This window comes from Mustela putorius, unplaced genomic scaffold (assembly GCF_011764305.1).
Source record: "Mustela putorius furo isolate JIRA1106 unplaced genomic scaffold, ASM1176430v1.1 tig00003909_pilon_pilon_pilon, whole genome shotgun sequence".
Classification (NCBI taxonomy): domain Eukaryota; kingdom Metazoa; phylum Chordata; class Mammalia; order Carnivora; family Mustelidae; genus Mustela; species Mustela putorius.
Window position 1 is genome coordinate 17,505,001 of NW_025422057.1, and position 16,959 is coordinate 17,521,959.

The 16,959-nt window shown below is 35.0% G+C and overlaps 1 protein-coding gene across 21 annotated transcripts in view; it reads right to left on the reverse strand.

Annotated features, from left to right (window-relative positions):
* VTI1A (vesicle transport through interaction with t-SNAREs 1A) overlaps positions 1–16,959 on the reverse strand; it is a 351,923-nt gene that overhangs the window by 265,379 nt on the left and 69,585 nt on the right. For 18 of the 21 annotated variants that reach the window (XR_006603228.1, XR_006603225.1, XR_006603231.1 and 15 more), the window contains exons 4-5: positions 7,867–7,944; positions 1,444–1,464 (exon numbers count right to left, since the gene is read on the reverse strand). The exons of 1 other annotated variant lie outside the window; for it this stretch is intronic. Coding sequence is in view for 3 of the 20 variants with exons in the window: in XM_045068908.1 (XP_044924843.1) it covers positions 1,444–1,464; positions 7,867–7,944 (99 nt within the window). In the remaining 17 variants the exon portion in view is untranslated. The remainder of the gene's footprint in view (positions 1–1,443; positions 1,465–7,866; positions 7,945–16,959) is intronic. 2 more of the 21 variants (XR_006603230.1, XR_006603233.1) reach the window with 1 other exon arrangement.

Here is a 16,959-nt window from a genome sequence, read left to right on the forward strand (position 1 = left end):
CAAAATAAATCTGTCAAAAATGCTGACTGTAATAAGGCCTATATTTTTTAAAATTATATTCACTAAATTAAGAAGAGCTTTGTGTAGTTTCTTCACATACAGGTTTTCCAGTCTATTGTTTTTTCCATTAAGATGTGAAAATTCAGATTCTTCACCTAAGCATGAGCCTATGTAAATACACAGAAGCAGATATCTGTCTTGCAGGAAAATAATGTTGAGTATCACTCATCTCAGGAATAATTTCATATATCAAAACTGCAATTGATATACTCATTTAGCATATATATCTGCTTCCATAAAAAAACAGGAGAAGGTTGGAGGGTAAGGGTTTCCTATATGTTCACCCTTTATGTTATAGATCATTACTACTTTTACTATAAGAGGATGTCACTAGATCATCTTAAATCAAAAGAGTTGGTGAAAACCACTGTCTACAAGCCTCTCATATAGCATTCACATCACCAATAGAAAGATGACATACCAATAAAAAAATTCTAGGAAAAAAATCAATGCAATTAATCTAAACTCAAAAATAATTCATGGTACTCTTTATAAGCAATTAGAGAGCTTTCAAGTTGCGACATGGGCTGTTCTTTTATGCTCTAACATAAAAATAACAAAACTCAACTTCCCTAAGTAAAACATATACCTGTTTTTTCTCTGAAAAAGAACACCAAAACATATTTGTTAAGTGTGGCTTAATTAAACAAAACAAAAACAAGACCAGAATCATTCAGCATCCCTCGCTGGTACAGGGATGCAATGATAAACATTGCTGTAAATATTTGCTGGGTCACAGAAAAGTCTGGAGCTGCATTACAAAACAGGCCAGCAACTCAGAAAAATGAGAACTCACTTGGGTGCTATTTCCTACAAAAAGAAAAGTGTTTTAACAATGAGGAGAGCTTTGGCTATTCTTAAGTATCTGTGTACACCAACTAGTAGAGTATTTATAACAAATGTGTGTTTCCCTAAAAACATGCTATCTTGTGTTGAACTTAAGAATTTTGGGTGAGGGGAAAGAGTCTATTTAAAAAGAATTTTCAGTAAATTGGAATGTCAGAAAAAAACCATTTTTAATCACACTGACTTCTTTGAAAAACCAATACAAATAAAACAAATCTGAGATTAGTCCATATAACACTTGAATGAAGTTTAAAGATATCCCTTCCTTTTTTTTCCCCTTTTTTGGCCTTTAAAATATGAATTTTATCCAGATGCCAAACAACAATGATCACTGTGATAAGCATGATTAGGGTTTGTTTTTTTTTTTTTAAAGATAGTTAGCTGAGAACATTTCTAGCCATATAATCAATACTTTTGGTATGTGTAAATTTTCCTGGAAAAAAAATGAACCCAAAGATCTTACTTCAGATTTAGAAACTCAATTTTATAGGAAAAAGCAGAATTAAAAAAAAAAAAAGCAAGCTAGGAAATACTCACCTCTTCACGTAATTTTATCAACTGCAACATGAATGCACAAAAAAAAAGATAAAAAGGAAAGAAATGGCAGGAAAGAAAGATCAGTTGTGTGACAGGATACAGAATTAACATTGACAATTTATCTGTTTACATGTTTAGCATTTAAAAATCACAGACAAACACATTAAAAGAACCTAAACATAGACTACATGCAGAGTTTTTTGAACGAATAAAGATCACTTTCTCACACTGTCACATTAAACAAAGAGAATAGTGTGAAATTCTCTTTTAAAGTACATCTAAGACACCATCATGAAATAAAGGGGAACGGCTTCATAGAAGTCTATATTATAAAGAAAGAAAACAAGTTTACTGTTCCTCTCTTCTAAGAATGTACCACTGAAGAGGTTTTGTATATACAAGTTTTCAGGATGTTTCTCTATTTTGAATCTTGACAACTGATTTCAGATTTTACCTGCAAATGAAAATGATTAATAGCTCATGCTTTTGTCCCAATAAATATTTTAAAAAATAATTGTTAATTAATATCATACATGGGCCCACTCTAGTAATAGGATTATATTTGGAGGTAGCATTATTTTAAAAAGGCATGCCAGGAGAGATTATATTTAGGACATAGTATCAAAATATTTCACTGTCCTTAGAAATACTGTGTGTATCAGTTAATTTCTAGGATTTTTTTTGCTTAAGAGGCTCCTGCAATCACATGATGGGTTTTTTTTTTGTTTTTAATTTTTGAAGTTTCTTCATTTTCTAATTTTCTTCATTTTGTAAACCGGGCCATCTCAAAGTCATGAGCTAGGAGCTCTCTTATTTCATTTGTAGTGTGGTCTGTTCTCACTGAACACTCCAAAAAAACACTCTTCTCTTTTTGATAAATTCCCTGTGATAATGTTTTAATTCTCCTCTGTAGAACATGTGTTTATTTGCCTTAAATATAACAGATAAAACAAGTTATTTAACTCTTCAGAAACTAGAAAATGGATAGAACCATATATCTGGCTCATTCTGTGTGTGTGTGTGTGTGTGTGTGTGTGTGTGCGCGCACACACACACACACACACACACTGGGTTTGTGTCTATGTTTCACAGTATTCTAAATCAAATATCATTGTGTAGTTGAGATGACTGCCATAGTTTCTGCAATGAATAGAAACTGAAACCTATGTTGGGAAAGACTATAAACCACGTTCGAGGTCTGAAATTTGCATCCTCAGCAATTCGGGGCTACAACTGATAATTTTTAAACATCCAAATATCTGTAACATCTGTTACAACACTTGACATATACAAGCCAATAAATTCAACTATTGCTTTGGGAGAAAACGTGCCATGAATTGCTCACTACGAGTCTCTCCTAAAGTATCATGTTTATTATAGCCCGGCTTTCTCAGTGCTTAATGCTGGTTTTGTCTCCGGTTCAGGGAAGGCAGTATGCATTCCAGCTTACTGTTATTTTATTTGTTACATGAAAAGTATTTCAAGTACAAAAGAATGAGAACTCAAAATTGTTGTGGATCGTCTATAGAAAGGGTACAGAATCTATTCCATAATGTCTCACAATGCATTTAGTGAAAACGAAACTTCTAATTTCGCCCTTTCAAAATACATAGGAAGTCGAAATTATTTTAATTATATCCTCTCAGCAACACCCCAGTGCCTGTGAGTTTCATCCCGTTTCACGTGAAAGGTTACCATTCTTCCCAAGAAGTAAAATTTTAAACTGGAACACCTGGCTTATCACACCCAGGATCTTTCTCTTCGCTGTCCGAACATCACGGGAGAAAAAGGCAAACATTAATTCTCAGAAAGAGGCGATCTGGGAAATTGATCGCACAGCTATCTTTTCTTTCTGGGGGCACCATTCTTCAGTTGACTATGATACTTAAAGGGCCAAAGTTTAAAACTACTCCTCAGCAATGGAGACCATTTGGGGCATGCTACCCTGCCATAATCAATGAGTGTTTAAAAATGCTACCCATTTGTTTTTTCAATAGGTTCCAAACAAAAAACGTTCTATCTCGTTTGTGCCGCATGGCTGCATCCAAACCCTACGCGGGATTTGTAGCTAAGCTAGGTAATGGGAGGGGTTTTAATCTTCACACCCCCCCAACCCCGTTAGGCTCAGAGTTTTCATTCAAGTAAACAAAAGATGGTCTATTTTTGAAAATTAACAATGCTTTAGACTAGACGGAAAGTCGTGATTTCGTATTTTATTGAGTTACTAGCTCCATCGCAGGCGACTTGAAAATGTGCCACGCCACCATGTTGAGTTATGATAATCAACATCTTTTTTTGAAACAAAGATTTTTTTTTTCCCCAATGCAGAATTTGATACAAGAGGTAATCTGTTCCTTTGTGGGCTGAAAAAATCTGGTTTACGCTGGTTTGAACCAGTGGAATCTCTTGTGGTTAAGCCTTCTGCTGTGGCTAGAATCAAAACTGCGCTGCGGCGCCCGTGAGGGTTCCTGCGCGCGCGCCTGTGTGTGTGCGGTGCGGCACGTGACCCCCAGAACCACCGATTTTTTTTTTTAAAGCTGATAACGCCACTGCCGTCTCTGTCCGCATACAGATAACGAATAAATGCTGAACTCTATTAAACGCCCTTTACACATTATCGTGGGTCGAACACACAATTTTCTGAACTTAGGATGACAGTCTATTTATTTTGCTATAAACCCTCAGCACGTAACGAACAGATTTGTGCCTGGTAATGATCTGCTCTGCCAGGGCTATATGAAATGATACTGACCTTCTTTAGATCTTGGGGAATTAAATTGACCGACTTCACCCCCTGGTCTGTAGCTGAAGTTTGACACACTTTATGCACAGCAAGCTCAAATCGGAACTTAAGAGAACGTCACGTTAAAAAAAATTAAGCAATCATATCTGCTAAATATTGCTTAGCCACAAAAATTTCGGCACGTTTAGGAATATCCTACTCCTTAGACATGTATTTGAACCTTCTACTTAGGATTTGCTAAAATTTCGTTTACTCACATTTATTCACCAATCAATATAATTTTGCATATGGAAACTGAGAGACCACTGGGGCTCAAAAGTAGAGTCTGGAACATTTTATGTGCCTCGTCATCATACTTCACTATGAAGGGGATTAGGGGACTTACCTCTACACGGTTTTCTTTTTTTTTTCCTTTCCTGAGAATGGTTTTCTTGACACTAAATTAAGGCAACAAATATTAAAGTTTCCACTCTAAGTACAGAACTACTACATTTCAAAACCTCAGCTCTCTTAAAGAATTAAAATCTTGCCATATGTAATGGAAAACTTGGTACTTTAAAATAACAGGATGATAAGGCCTAAGACAATAGTCCTTGGGAAGCTGATGACCCAACAATACTCGAATGTACGAAGTAGGTAATTTTGTCCTTTCTTTGTAAATGAGGGATGAGCCATATTTGAGTGCGTGAAATGGATATGAATCAGAAGTGAATTTATACAAAGCAATTAATTTGGAATTAAATGAAATTGTGTACTGTATGGGGGACATTAAAGATGTACTTGAAAAATTCATAATTGCTGAAATCTTGACATTTCTAATCATGTCAGAAATGTTTATATAAGAGTAAATTAATATACTTTACAGTTAATTGGCAGATTATGTGTCTAACAGGTTTTAGATGCCTAAAAAAATGCATTATAAATGGCCAGATTGAGAAATAGTATCTATGGCATTCACATTTGTCTGAATCTCTACAAAGAAGCCACTATAGGGAGAATGTGTATGTTGCATCGAAAATAATGAGTCAGTAGTTATTTTACCTATTTTCAACCACTGCTGTAATTCTTTTTTTTCTTTTTCTATCTATAATTTTTAAAAATTGGGATATATCCCAATTTCAATGAAACATACATTTTTATTTCATTTTATCTCTAAGTTTTGTCTGTATATTAAAAATTTATCTTAAATATTACATGGCTACAAAGTTCTGAAAGTCAATTTATCAACAATTAACTTGAAGATAAACTTAGTTGTGGGCAGGAAATATTTTCTTATATAAATTATAGGTAATCCTACCCAGAAAAAGAACCCTATCTTCTCAGCCCCTGAGCTATAAAAATTAATATAAAGAGCCAACTTAAAATCTTTTCTTCCTTTAAAGAGAGAGCTTCTGTTTTGATTTCATAGTCTGAATGAATACTGATGCAGAATAGAGTTATTCTCAAGTGACCATTCCTGACTAAGGGATGTGTTTTAGTTTGAGGGATTTAAATTCCTATATTATGATAAAAAGACCCAAAACAAAATTTAATCGTTTCATTATGGAATAGAAATTTTGTTATAGTTGGCAACAAAATAGCCAAGAAGTTAAACGTTGCCTCTTTGAACTTTCAAACCTAATTCAAATTTTGGACTGAAAAGTTCACATAACTAGTAATCTAACAGTTACACTGTCTCATGACTATAATTTATCTTATTCTATTTATTGAAGTGACAGCTTCTTACAACTAAACTTCAGGTTCTCCAAGCACATTCAGAATTTGTAAGTTTGATTTATACAAGTCCAGAGGAAATCTCAGCATAATCACTTTAAAGTGACAGGAATATAATTTGAAAAATTCAGAAAATACGAACTCTATTTCTGCGGAATATTTTTCTTTAGGCATAAAAAAAGTCATACTTATATGTACACGAGGCAAATGTTTTAGGCACATAAAATGTCCATTAAGAGAAGTGAACATGCTTTAAAAAAAAAAAAAAAAGGGATCCCTGTCAGAGTACTACAACATCTATTAGAATAAAGGAGTCTGAGTTAGACAGGAACACCCCTTCCTTTCTGTTTCCTCTATATTAAGCAGTAGTTTCAAATGAAGGAAAGATCTATAGCTTTCTAGAGAATTGACATGGGAACTATGCATTCACTTTTTTTGCAAAAAAGAGAATGCTCTTTTTAAAAAAGCTTTTTTTTTGCAGTAAAGATATGAAATAAAATTATGATTCATTCAGGAGATATGAACAATCTAAATCTCACTTAAAATAGGAAACAATATTTTTTTCTCTCATCCTCATGTTATTTAATCTATTATGAGTAAAACCCTTCATCCCACCACCCTTTTCTGTTTGATGTGCTCCTTAATTTTTTTCTCTTAGCCGTTCTCACATTTCAATCAGGGAAGCTGAAATCCCAGGTCAAATCCTAACATGTTTACATGTCTAAACTCCAGCTGATAACATCCAAATAGTGGATGAGGTGAGATCTTTCCAAAGACAAATACAGTCAGCTCAGTGATTCTGCTCCCCCTTCCTTTTTTTTGGGTGGATGAACGGGGGCCTTAATCACATAAGCAACATTCCATTTACAATATTAACATTAGAGTAGATAGTAATATAGTTCCAGCATATGTAGAGGTATAATCTATTTGAAAAGGTAAATACAATTATGCACGTTTTATAATGTGTATTAATATATTATGTTTTACTATCTTATTAAAATTTTGGTTTGCTCAATGAATGATTTATGTTCATTTTTATTTAGGCAGAGTAGACCCCTTTACAATACTTGCCAAAGGAATATTAATAAACACATTCAGGTCTGGCTTCTGAAGTTCCCATCATTTATTTTCTCTAAAAGTGTCAAAGAGAGTAAGTCACTAGGGTTGTTTAAGACACTTTAAAAGTCCTCTCTATGCTGAGGTTCTCAAAACATTTTTTTTAAGTTATATACATTATCTATAAGAATTCATGAAGTCCGCAGTATTAATTTGGATAAAGAAGTGGGACATTAATTAGACTCATGACAGTGCTGTGTGATCCAATGAGAACTGACAGCCAAGTTGTAAGGCCATTTTAAGAAGAAATTGTATCTTATTTTTTGCCTCTGCAGATCTTAAACTGGAGAAAGACTTTTCCTATTATTATTATTATTATTTGACAGAGGCAGGACCTCTATCTGAGTATCTAAGTTCCACATCGGTGCTCACAATTTGCATTTTGGTGAATGTATTTTAAGAAGCTCCACAATAGGAGACTGAGCTGCCCTGTTGAATTTTGAAAGCTTACTTTCATTTGTTTTGCTGCAAGTGTTGATTTAATTATACTGCATTATTATCAAAGCTGCATTATGTACTTTTTTATTCCTTTTACATGTGTTTGAGGTGAAGACCTTGGCTTTGTCTGCAAACAGTGTGTTTCAAGTTATTCCTTAAGTACTAAATAATAAAGAAAAGAGAAGAAAAGATTTTTTTAAAAGATAGCAGACAGTGATCACAAGGTAAAGGGTTAAATGTAAGATCTCCAAGAAACATTTTGAAGTTGATTAAGACTCCAGCTTTGCATTAAACAGTATCGCTTCCACATGAGTTGCGGCTAATACTGTTAAGGAGCAGCTTGAGAGCCCAGTGTGCCGGTGACCTCCTTCACCCTCCAGCCACCCACCGGGCCTTCCTGATTAGCATTCTACCTGGTTCTCTGAGGAATTCCCATCATCCCCTAGGAGCTCATTCCGTACTTCGTCACTGTAGGCAATCCGTGACCTTTTCTATAAAACAAAACAAAAAGGGAGAGAGCGAGATGAACGTTAGAAAGTAAAGGCTTCGGAGCATTACTGGTATCAAGGCTGATCATCTCAAACCTCGAGAGCCCCCTAATGGAAACCTATTTGCTAAGATCTGCAAACCAAAGTTGTGTAAAGTTCTTGAACTTGAGAAGTTTAATGTAAATTAGAAGTTTTCCACATGCCAGTAATGAAAGAAAAATTTTACATTGTGTAAGTACTCCATTAATATTCACAAGTGGATCAAAACTGGGATGTTAATCCATACGCAGTCATTCAAATAAGCCTACTACACTGATGGAAATACAGCGATATAAGCCATCTATCGGCAAAACTCACCAGACTGTAATTAAAACAAGTGTATATGGGGGTCTTTAAAACTGTGGCAGGAAGTGAACTTTATACTGTAGGTCTTTTAAATAAATCTCTAATTCAAGGATACTATTATAACTCCAACTGTACACTGGAATACCTCGACAATAGTTCATCTGTATTTCCTGAATTGTTGTGATGTTACTAGCCAGAAAGAGATAGAGCTTAAAAGTCCATCCCATTTCCAAACAATAACTTAAATGACCCCGAGCCCTCCTCAAATAATGGCCCAAGGAAAAGTAATGTGTGTGTGTGTGTGTGTGTGTGTGTGTGTGTATGCATGTGTGTGTGTGAACAAATTAAATTTCCCAATCCCAATAAGTAAAGGCAAATGGACTGAGTCAACCGTTCTCAGTCTTGGTAAATAAAGACAAGTGGGCTATGAGTCCACATTTCACTCAATGAAATTTTGTTTTATAAGAAATCAACCTTGACCTGTAAAATCAGAGGGACATGTGTCTATACCCAATTTATGAATTATCTAAATGTACACACATCTGGAAAAGCTAAAAGGCTCTGAAAATTAGTTGGGAAGCTGGAGTGCCATCCTCAGATCCTCCTTCAGCATCACACTTTCAGATCCAAATGCAGATTTACAGGTTATTTTGCTGCCTTTTCGGCTTTTGAACTAAGCAAAAAAGAATCAATTTAAAAACGGCAGCTGGGAAATAGTAATCTTCTCTCATTTGCAGGCTACAGTTTAGGCTTTAAAATTTCGTACTTATTCAACTATGATCCGAAAAATTATTATAGTTTAAAAAGGACTATTCATAATCCCTGAGCAGAAGTCAACAAGATTTTTAATCAGATTTTTATACTAGTGAGTTATACTGCTTTGCAACATACATATCATGATATGTTAAATGTGAAATCATATTAGAATTTAAAAGGACCTTTAACAAGAAAACCCAATAGATTTTGAATCATGTTAAAGTTGCAGCCTTTCTCAATTGGGGTTCCTTATCTGAACCACAAAATGGAAAATTATTTTAATGACCATTTTCTTAATCTATCAAGGATGGTACATAAGATAGAGTTTAGTTCATTACATCGAATAGAAGCCTAAGGGCACTAGGGCTCAACTCTCTGGCAGAACCTAGTTGAAAAGGCTGACGGGAGTGTAAATAGAAATAAACGAAACTAGACATCCCTTTATCTTATTTATTTATTTATTTATTTATTCCAGAAAAACAAATCATTCTCATGGGATTTCTAAAGACCACTTTGGTTAAAATGAAATCAGAACCTGTACTCATTCTACCACACAAAATTTCCTCCCCATTTTACTACCCTCTGAATACACTCAGGAAAAAGATACAAAAACTGCAGGATGTTTCAGCAGAAACATGATGGCATCCCTTCTCTGCCCTGAGTCTCTATCCCAAGCCCCCTTCTCTACTGCAAGTGTATCTCCTGTACCTTAGCAAAGGCAGTAAGTCTATAAATAGATAAATAAAACCAACAATGTTGCAGAAGACAAAGTTGCAAAGTTAAGTCATTAGCCTCAGGTCATTAATGACATCTGTATCAGATGTCTTAACAAATCAGGAGTGAACCAACTCATCCAGTTGTGAACAAGCCAGACTTCTTACCACCACAGACAGCACGTATTAAGCCTGCTTCCCGTATTGTATTTGCTGAAGCTACTATTAATTATTCCTATAGACTTCATACAGAATTACTATACTGCGAGGTCAGTATACCTCACGGCCTTACACCACTATTTAGATCAAGCCAAACCTTTCTTTTACCCATTTGGAGATCCCCACTACAGTAGTTTCAAACTAGCTAAGCCAAAGTATTTTACAGCATTAAAGGAAATGAGAACCTTTAAACAGGCTGCGGTATCAGAGCTGCCTTTTTAATTATTCATTTCATCACTATGGGGGACTAAAACATTCCACAGTATGCAAGAATATCATATGGAGATTGTTTTTGTTTTCCCCCCTTTCACCAAAATATCAACAAATTGGCATAGATTGTTCAATTACATTATATTCTTATTTTGATTTACTAAACTTCAAAAGAAGAAGAAAATTACAATCATGTATCCCTAAATATCTAATCTTGTTTTGGTGAGAATCCATTGCTTTTGAAAACCAGCAATTAAGAGTATACATGCTTAGCAACAGAAGAGAACTAAGGATTTATCCACAGTTGAAGGGTCCTCCCTATAAATGTCAGTCTTTACTATTGGGATGGTAAAAACTGGTCACTTGGATGGCTTTCTGGATGTAATTAAGCAAATGATATGTTGAGTTTATAAAATGTTCTCTGATTAAACCTGTCTTAAAGAATAAAAAAAAAACCCCTCATTTCAAATATCAGAGATAGTTCCTCTTGAAAATGATACAAATGATGCAGAAAATTGAACTCTTTACACTGGAGTATCATTTTACAATTTTAAAAAAATCGAGACTTTGTTTTATTAAGAGATATATTTAAATGCCTGACATTGGTATTTTCTCCTAATTTTTTTGTGGTTTGAAATTTTAAGTAAGCTGATTGTAATCAGCTATAATTTAGCCTGTAGGATCATCACCAAACTGACTGAATACCAAAAGAGGCAAATTCCTTTCAATGACAAACTGCTTATTTTATTGATAATTTCCCTCTAAAACATCAATAAATAATTTTACCTTTTGTGGAATTTTTAATAGCCTCACTCTCCATTACTAAGTGCTCTGTATATTTTAATTCAGATGACTCAAAGTTAATGAAGCTGAAACATCGACTATATCTTGATAAACTAAAATATTTTTACTTTATTATCAACTGTATAAAATCTGTACTTTAGCCAAATGCAAGCATGAGAATTTGAGCTGGAAATGTCACACACTCAGCTACAGTTTGAAGGAACCCGATTCATAATGCATTTTATAAATAGTTAATGACTTCTATACATAAGCTAACCAGGCAAATCAAGAAATTGTCAACATTTTTAGTCTTAGTTGTCAGTTACCACTGTCTACTGGTGCTTTCTATGTGGCTTCTGGAGAAGACAGAAGCTCTATGCAGTTTGTAATCTATTGCAATTTCAGGTCTGTACCATAAGGGTGGAAAGCTTCAACTGACAATATTTGCCCAGACACACACACACACACACACACACACACACAGTTAACACACAAGAGCATTTCTCACTTTCAGTTGTGTGTTTGTGTAAAGCTTATTCCCTCTAACTTATACTAAACTTAGGTGGACTAGACACAGTTGGGCAGAAAAATCTGTAGACCATATATGAACTATAGAAAGAGTATGGCAAATTAACAAGTGACTGTTATCCCTAAAAAGTTAGACACACAAAGTTTCGATGGCTGTTTTAAACTGATGACAAAAGTGAGTCCTTCATTGAGAAAGTGAGGATTTCGGATTCCAAGCAGTTTTCACTATTATACAGATACTGATTGGCTCATTTTGCACACCGATTGGCTGATTTTCTTAAAGTCAAGTTCAAACAGATACACTTGCCCAGTTCTGTCTGGAAATTTGGCTTGAAACAATCTGTCTACTTGACCCAAGCCTTAATATTTCCCAACTGAACTGAATATGTTTCTGGAGAGGCACTGCTAGACTACAAACAAAATGAATTAACTTGCTGAAACTAATTAAGAACCGTGATCTGTGGTGCAGCCTTCTATACCATTCTACATGTGAAACAGGGTACACATAGCCAGAATGAGGATTCTACAACCCACCACTCGCATAAGCATAACAATGCAGTTGGTTTATTACTAAAGCATATATGAGAATTTAATTTCCACAGCGTGCACATGGCAAAGCAATTGCTTAAATTGCCTCACCTGGGAATTTAATACAATGTTATCATCAGACCAGCCACATTGTAAATAGATTTATAATGCTTTCCATGTGCTGCACTCTGTTGCATATGAATTAAGTAATGATCTGGTATTACAATAAAATCAGCTAGTTCCCACACCTGGCAGACAGGATATTTCACTAAATTAATACCCATACAGCTACATCACAAGGCAACGGAGAGGAAACCATCTCTAAGGCATTTGACTTGAGCTTTACATGGGAGGCAAACACTCCATGGCTATGTAGAATGTCACTATGTTGAATGGGCTGCTCAAGACAATCTGTTTCTAACATCTGTATCACAGAATTAAGACTTTCTCATTTCCATTCAATTTTGGCCTAATTTTCTTCATTCAGTACTTTAATTACTAATCAGCAATCCACAACATTCACAAACACTAAGAAAGCCCTTTATTCTAATCTATGTGCTGCAGACAGCCAAATAATTGATACAAAGTGCAACATGGTTTTGGTAAGTAATGAAAGAACTGCTTGTCCTACTTCCTAATCAAATTGGTCTATAGAAGAAATGGTTAATAGATTTCTCCATAGGTCTAAAACAAATTACCCAGTCTGGCCAGACTTTTCCATTGCTTCTACCACGTCTTTCAATCTCCATATATTAAATAATGCCCAAAGTTACCAGGTGATTAGAAATTGTTATGTTTTTATAGCCAAAGAATTTAACACTTAGGGATATCTTACAGAATACCATGAAATTATATTTATTAGCTAGTCATATAATTGCTGGCATTCATTTCTCACTGAATTCTAGCTGGTTTGAATTAAATAATATCATACCTCTATAGTGCCCAGATGGCATTTTCTAAAATGCATCTATCTTTGGCACAAAGCATTCCATTTTTAAACTCGCTTCTATTTCCCCATGACCAATTTCAGCTTTTCAAACACACTCCACCCCTGACCCAGGACTTTAAAAAGCTCATCAATCCAGGACAGGAAACTTACATTTTGGAGGAAAAAAATAAAAAGGAAGTTATGAAATTTTGTTCATCACTGTGTTCTCTGTACCACATTAATTTCTAGCAAGAAAAAAAGAAAATTAAGATTAAAACACACCATGCTACATGATTTAGGTAAAGGCAACGTATAGTGTTGGGTAAATGTTAAATCCTTGGAAAGTAGTTAGGATAAAAAAAGTGCAGGGCACTGAGCAAAAAGAACAGAGATAACATTTCAGTATGTGATCTTGGTCAAATTAAGTTTTCTGAGTATCACTTTCTTCAATATATAAAATAGCAACAATATTTATTTCTTGGGGCTGTTGTATGAATTTAAATATTATAAACAAATGGAAACCTATCATACATAATACTTTGGATGTGATAACCTTGCAAAAGACATTCAGCTAAATAACTTGGTAATATTGGAAAGGATGCAATAAAACCTGTACACATATATGGCTAAGAGTATAAATTAGTGTATCTTCTAGAAAATGATGTACCAATATATACCAAAAGCAATCTTAAAAAGTTCATATTATTTAACTCAGTAAATAATATGTCTACTACATTGTTTTGCCCAATTTCTTATTCTGCGATGCTACCATTTTTGGATGACTTTCAGTAGGAAAAACTTTACTGCATTTCTTTAATGTTATCAGAGAAAGTAGGTTCCAGTCTGTTTCTTCTAAGTAATCATTCCACTAAACATGGCTTGCTCCTGCTCAAGGGACTGTTTAGAGTTAAAGGTCAACCTCATTCCTTGGAAAGTGCACATGCCACATGTCACCAATATTGTAACATTCATAAAGGGAAAGCACACTTTCTATCTATCATAAACTCATGGCCAATGGGCCATATACAAGCCACCAGAGAGAAATACTAGGACGCCCTGCTGCTAGGCTACCAACAGTTGGAAAAGCAGGTTAACATGAGAACACTGAAAAGAATCCATTGTTCTTAGTATGTAATACCAGGAAAAGATATTTAAATTTTTTTGAAAGAAAATAATGTCTTTCTATCATAATCACTTTCATTTATTCTGCTTATACTTTCAAAACATTTTACGTGTTTGAAGTAGATATTTATGTTTTGGCTGCAAACAATGAGATAGATTATACCACACTTCTATTTTTAAAATTTTATCTATACTATCACATGTGACTATTTATATGCATATAATGAGGTTACACACACACACACACACAGGCTCATGCAAACCCATATGCAATCCATATGGAATAAGAAGTCTATTTGAGCTTCACAATGCTAGAATAGACCTTTATTTATACTAGGAACTCTGACCACATTGCTGCTACATCATTTAACCATTTGCAAAACAGAGAGCCCAGAAATCATGTTAACTGTACTTCTTCATTTCCTCTTCCAGCAATTCTAAACTTCAGCCTAAAATTTAAGTTTAGCATTGGTGTTTCAAAATGCAGTGTGAGTTAGTATTGTGGCCTCACTTGCTTGCAGGTACTTGTAGTTTATGACTTTCACATTGCTTTTGAACACAGTATGGCTGTGTCTTAAATCATGTTAGCTTGTCAATCAATAATTAAGTTACTTCATTCAGAAAATCAGCTCATAATAGAATGCCCAGATGTTGCTGTCAACATCTGGAACAGTGTTAAGTTTTCAGTCGACGAAATCTAATTCTTTGAAATCTTTCTGAATATAAAATAAAATAACTCTATAGATTATACTTGAAATAATCAAAATGTCAAAATGTTTATAGTTTTGTTTGACAATAATAACATATAGATACCCTATGTACTCCCACTGTAAAAATGATACTCTGATAGATGAATGCTATATAACAGATGCTTTATTTGTATTTTTAAAAGAACTACTGAAATAGAGTACACGAATTACATAATTAAGTTGTATGTAGGTATCCTCATGTAATCTGCCTAGCATCAGGAAGGAAAAGCACTCATTCATGGAAAATCTGTCCATAGCCATAATTTCATGTAATCTAGATATCCAAGAGCAAATGATCTCAATGATTCTGTAACTGACACCGAGCTATCTCAGAAAGAACAGAACGGACATAAGGCAATGTCTAGACCAGCCTTTCATATTTAGAGATGAAGAGTTCTAAGCCAGATGAGTGATCTCCCCAACGCCACACACTTGGGAAAGACTAGGCAGAAGAAGGATGGAATCCGTTTCCCAACATCAGTGCTCTATTTACTTAAACACGCCACCTTTCATTTTACCAAACCACCATGGCAGGCTGGGGCCATTCTACTACTCCGTCCCCAGGGCAGGCTTAGCTGCACCATTCACCTGGTTCTAGGAATTTATCATCAACTATCAATTTGAATAGTCTACAGATTTTGTTTCTTGTCACTCTCTTCCAAAATAAACAAACAAGAAACAAGCCTTTACTTATACATTGTTGTCAACATCTGGAATCTTGACAATAATAAAATTGGAAGTTCAAGGGTGATGAATGCTTAAGGCAGAATGTTTTATATCATAGAATAAAACGTCTGATCTGAGGGTGAGTCACAACCACACTTATGGGTGTAACTTAGATATGTTTCAAGATTAATCTTCAAAGGCTCTGCCATAAAGCACCAATAATCTACCCACATGGCGGGAGAGAAGCCGCACTGGTTATTAAGATGGGTTAAGAACTGCCTTCTTGGGATGCCTGGGTGGCTCAGTTGGTTAAGCGGCTGCCTTCGGCTCAGGTCATGATCCCAGCGTCCTGGGATCGAGTCCCACATCGGGCTCCTTGCTCAGCAGGGAGCCTGCTTCTCCTTCTCCCTCTGCCTCTGCCTGCCACTCTGTCTGCCTGTGCTTGCTCTCGCTTCTCTCTCTATGACAAATAAATAAATAAAATCTTTAAAAAAAAAAAAAAAAAAAAAGAACTGCCTTCTTGCCCATGGGATCTGGTGACTCCCTATATATTTACTCTACAATTTCAGATTGGAACCAGCCATCTAATGGGCAAACAATGTTTACAGTATTTTCCCCCCAATACTAGCTTTTGAACGCACATTGTGACAGATTCTTTATTATAGTATGTGCTGTGTTATAGTGAGGTTATAGAGATGCCTTTTAATAGTTTATGAATATAGCCAATAAAACTGTGATGCTTAGGCAGTAAAACTAAGTTCTTTGAGCCCGAATGCTCTATGGAAACATTCTGAAGATTACTTCCCCATCTGGGTGACCCCAAACTATAACATATAATAACTATGAATATTCATACCTGATTCACAAATATGTTCTTCCTATAAGACTCTCTATCTTTGGCTGAAGACAATAAAATCCTGCCTACTCGGGGGCTTTGCTTCATCAGTTAAATGTTGTTTCTTTTATATCATCAGTGTATCACTTTCTACTGGTTCTTTCCTTGAAGGACATAAACATTCTCAACTATTCCAGCTTCATATACTTCAGCCTGTGCTATACTGCCCAGCCAATCCCCAACCCCTCTTTATCCTTCTCTTCCTGGCCAAGCTTCTTGAATGGGTATCCCAGGAACATTAACCTCACTTACTCATGCCCCTGCCACTTCTTAACTTAAAACAAACTTGATGCTTTCCTGTCATGCCACAGGACTCCTTAGGATCACCAGTATCTCCCTAGTTAACAAAATCATTGGGCCATGTTTTCTAAGTAAACTTTTGGAAGTTTTAGAATAGTTAAAGATTTACTAAAAAGTTACAAAGGTAGTAGAGTCCCCATGTAACCCACACTTAGGTTCCCCTATTAACACTTTACTTTAGTATGGTACACTTGTCATAGTTAATGAATCAACAGTCCATTATTACACATTATTATTAACTAAAGTACATACTTTTTTCCAGCTTTCCTTAATACT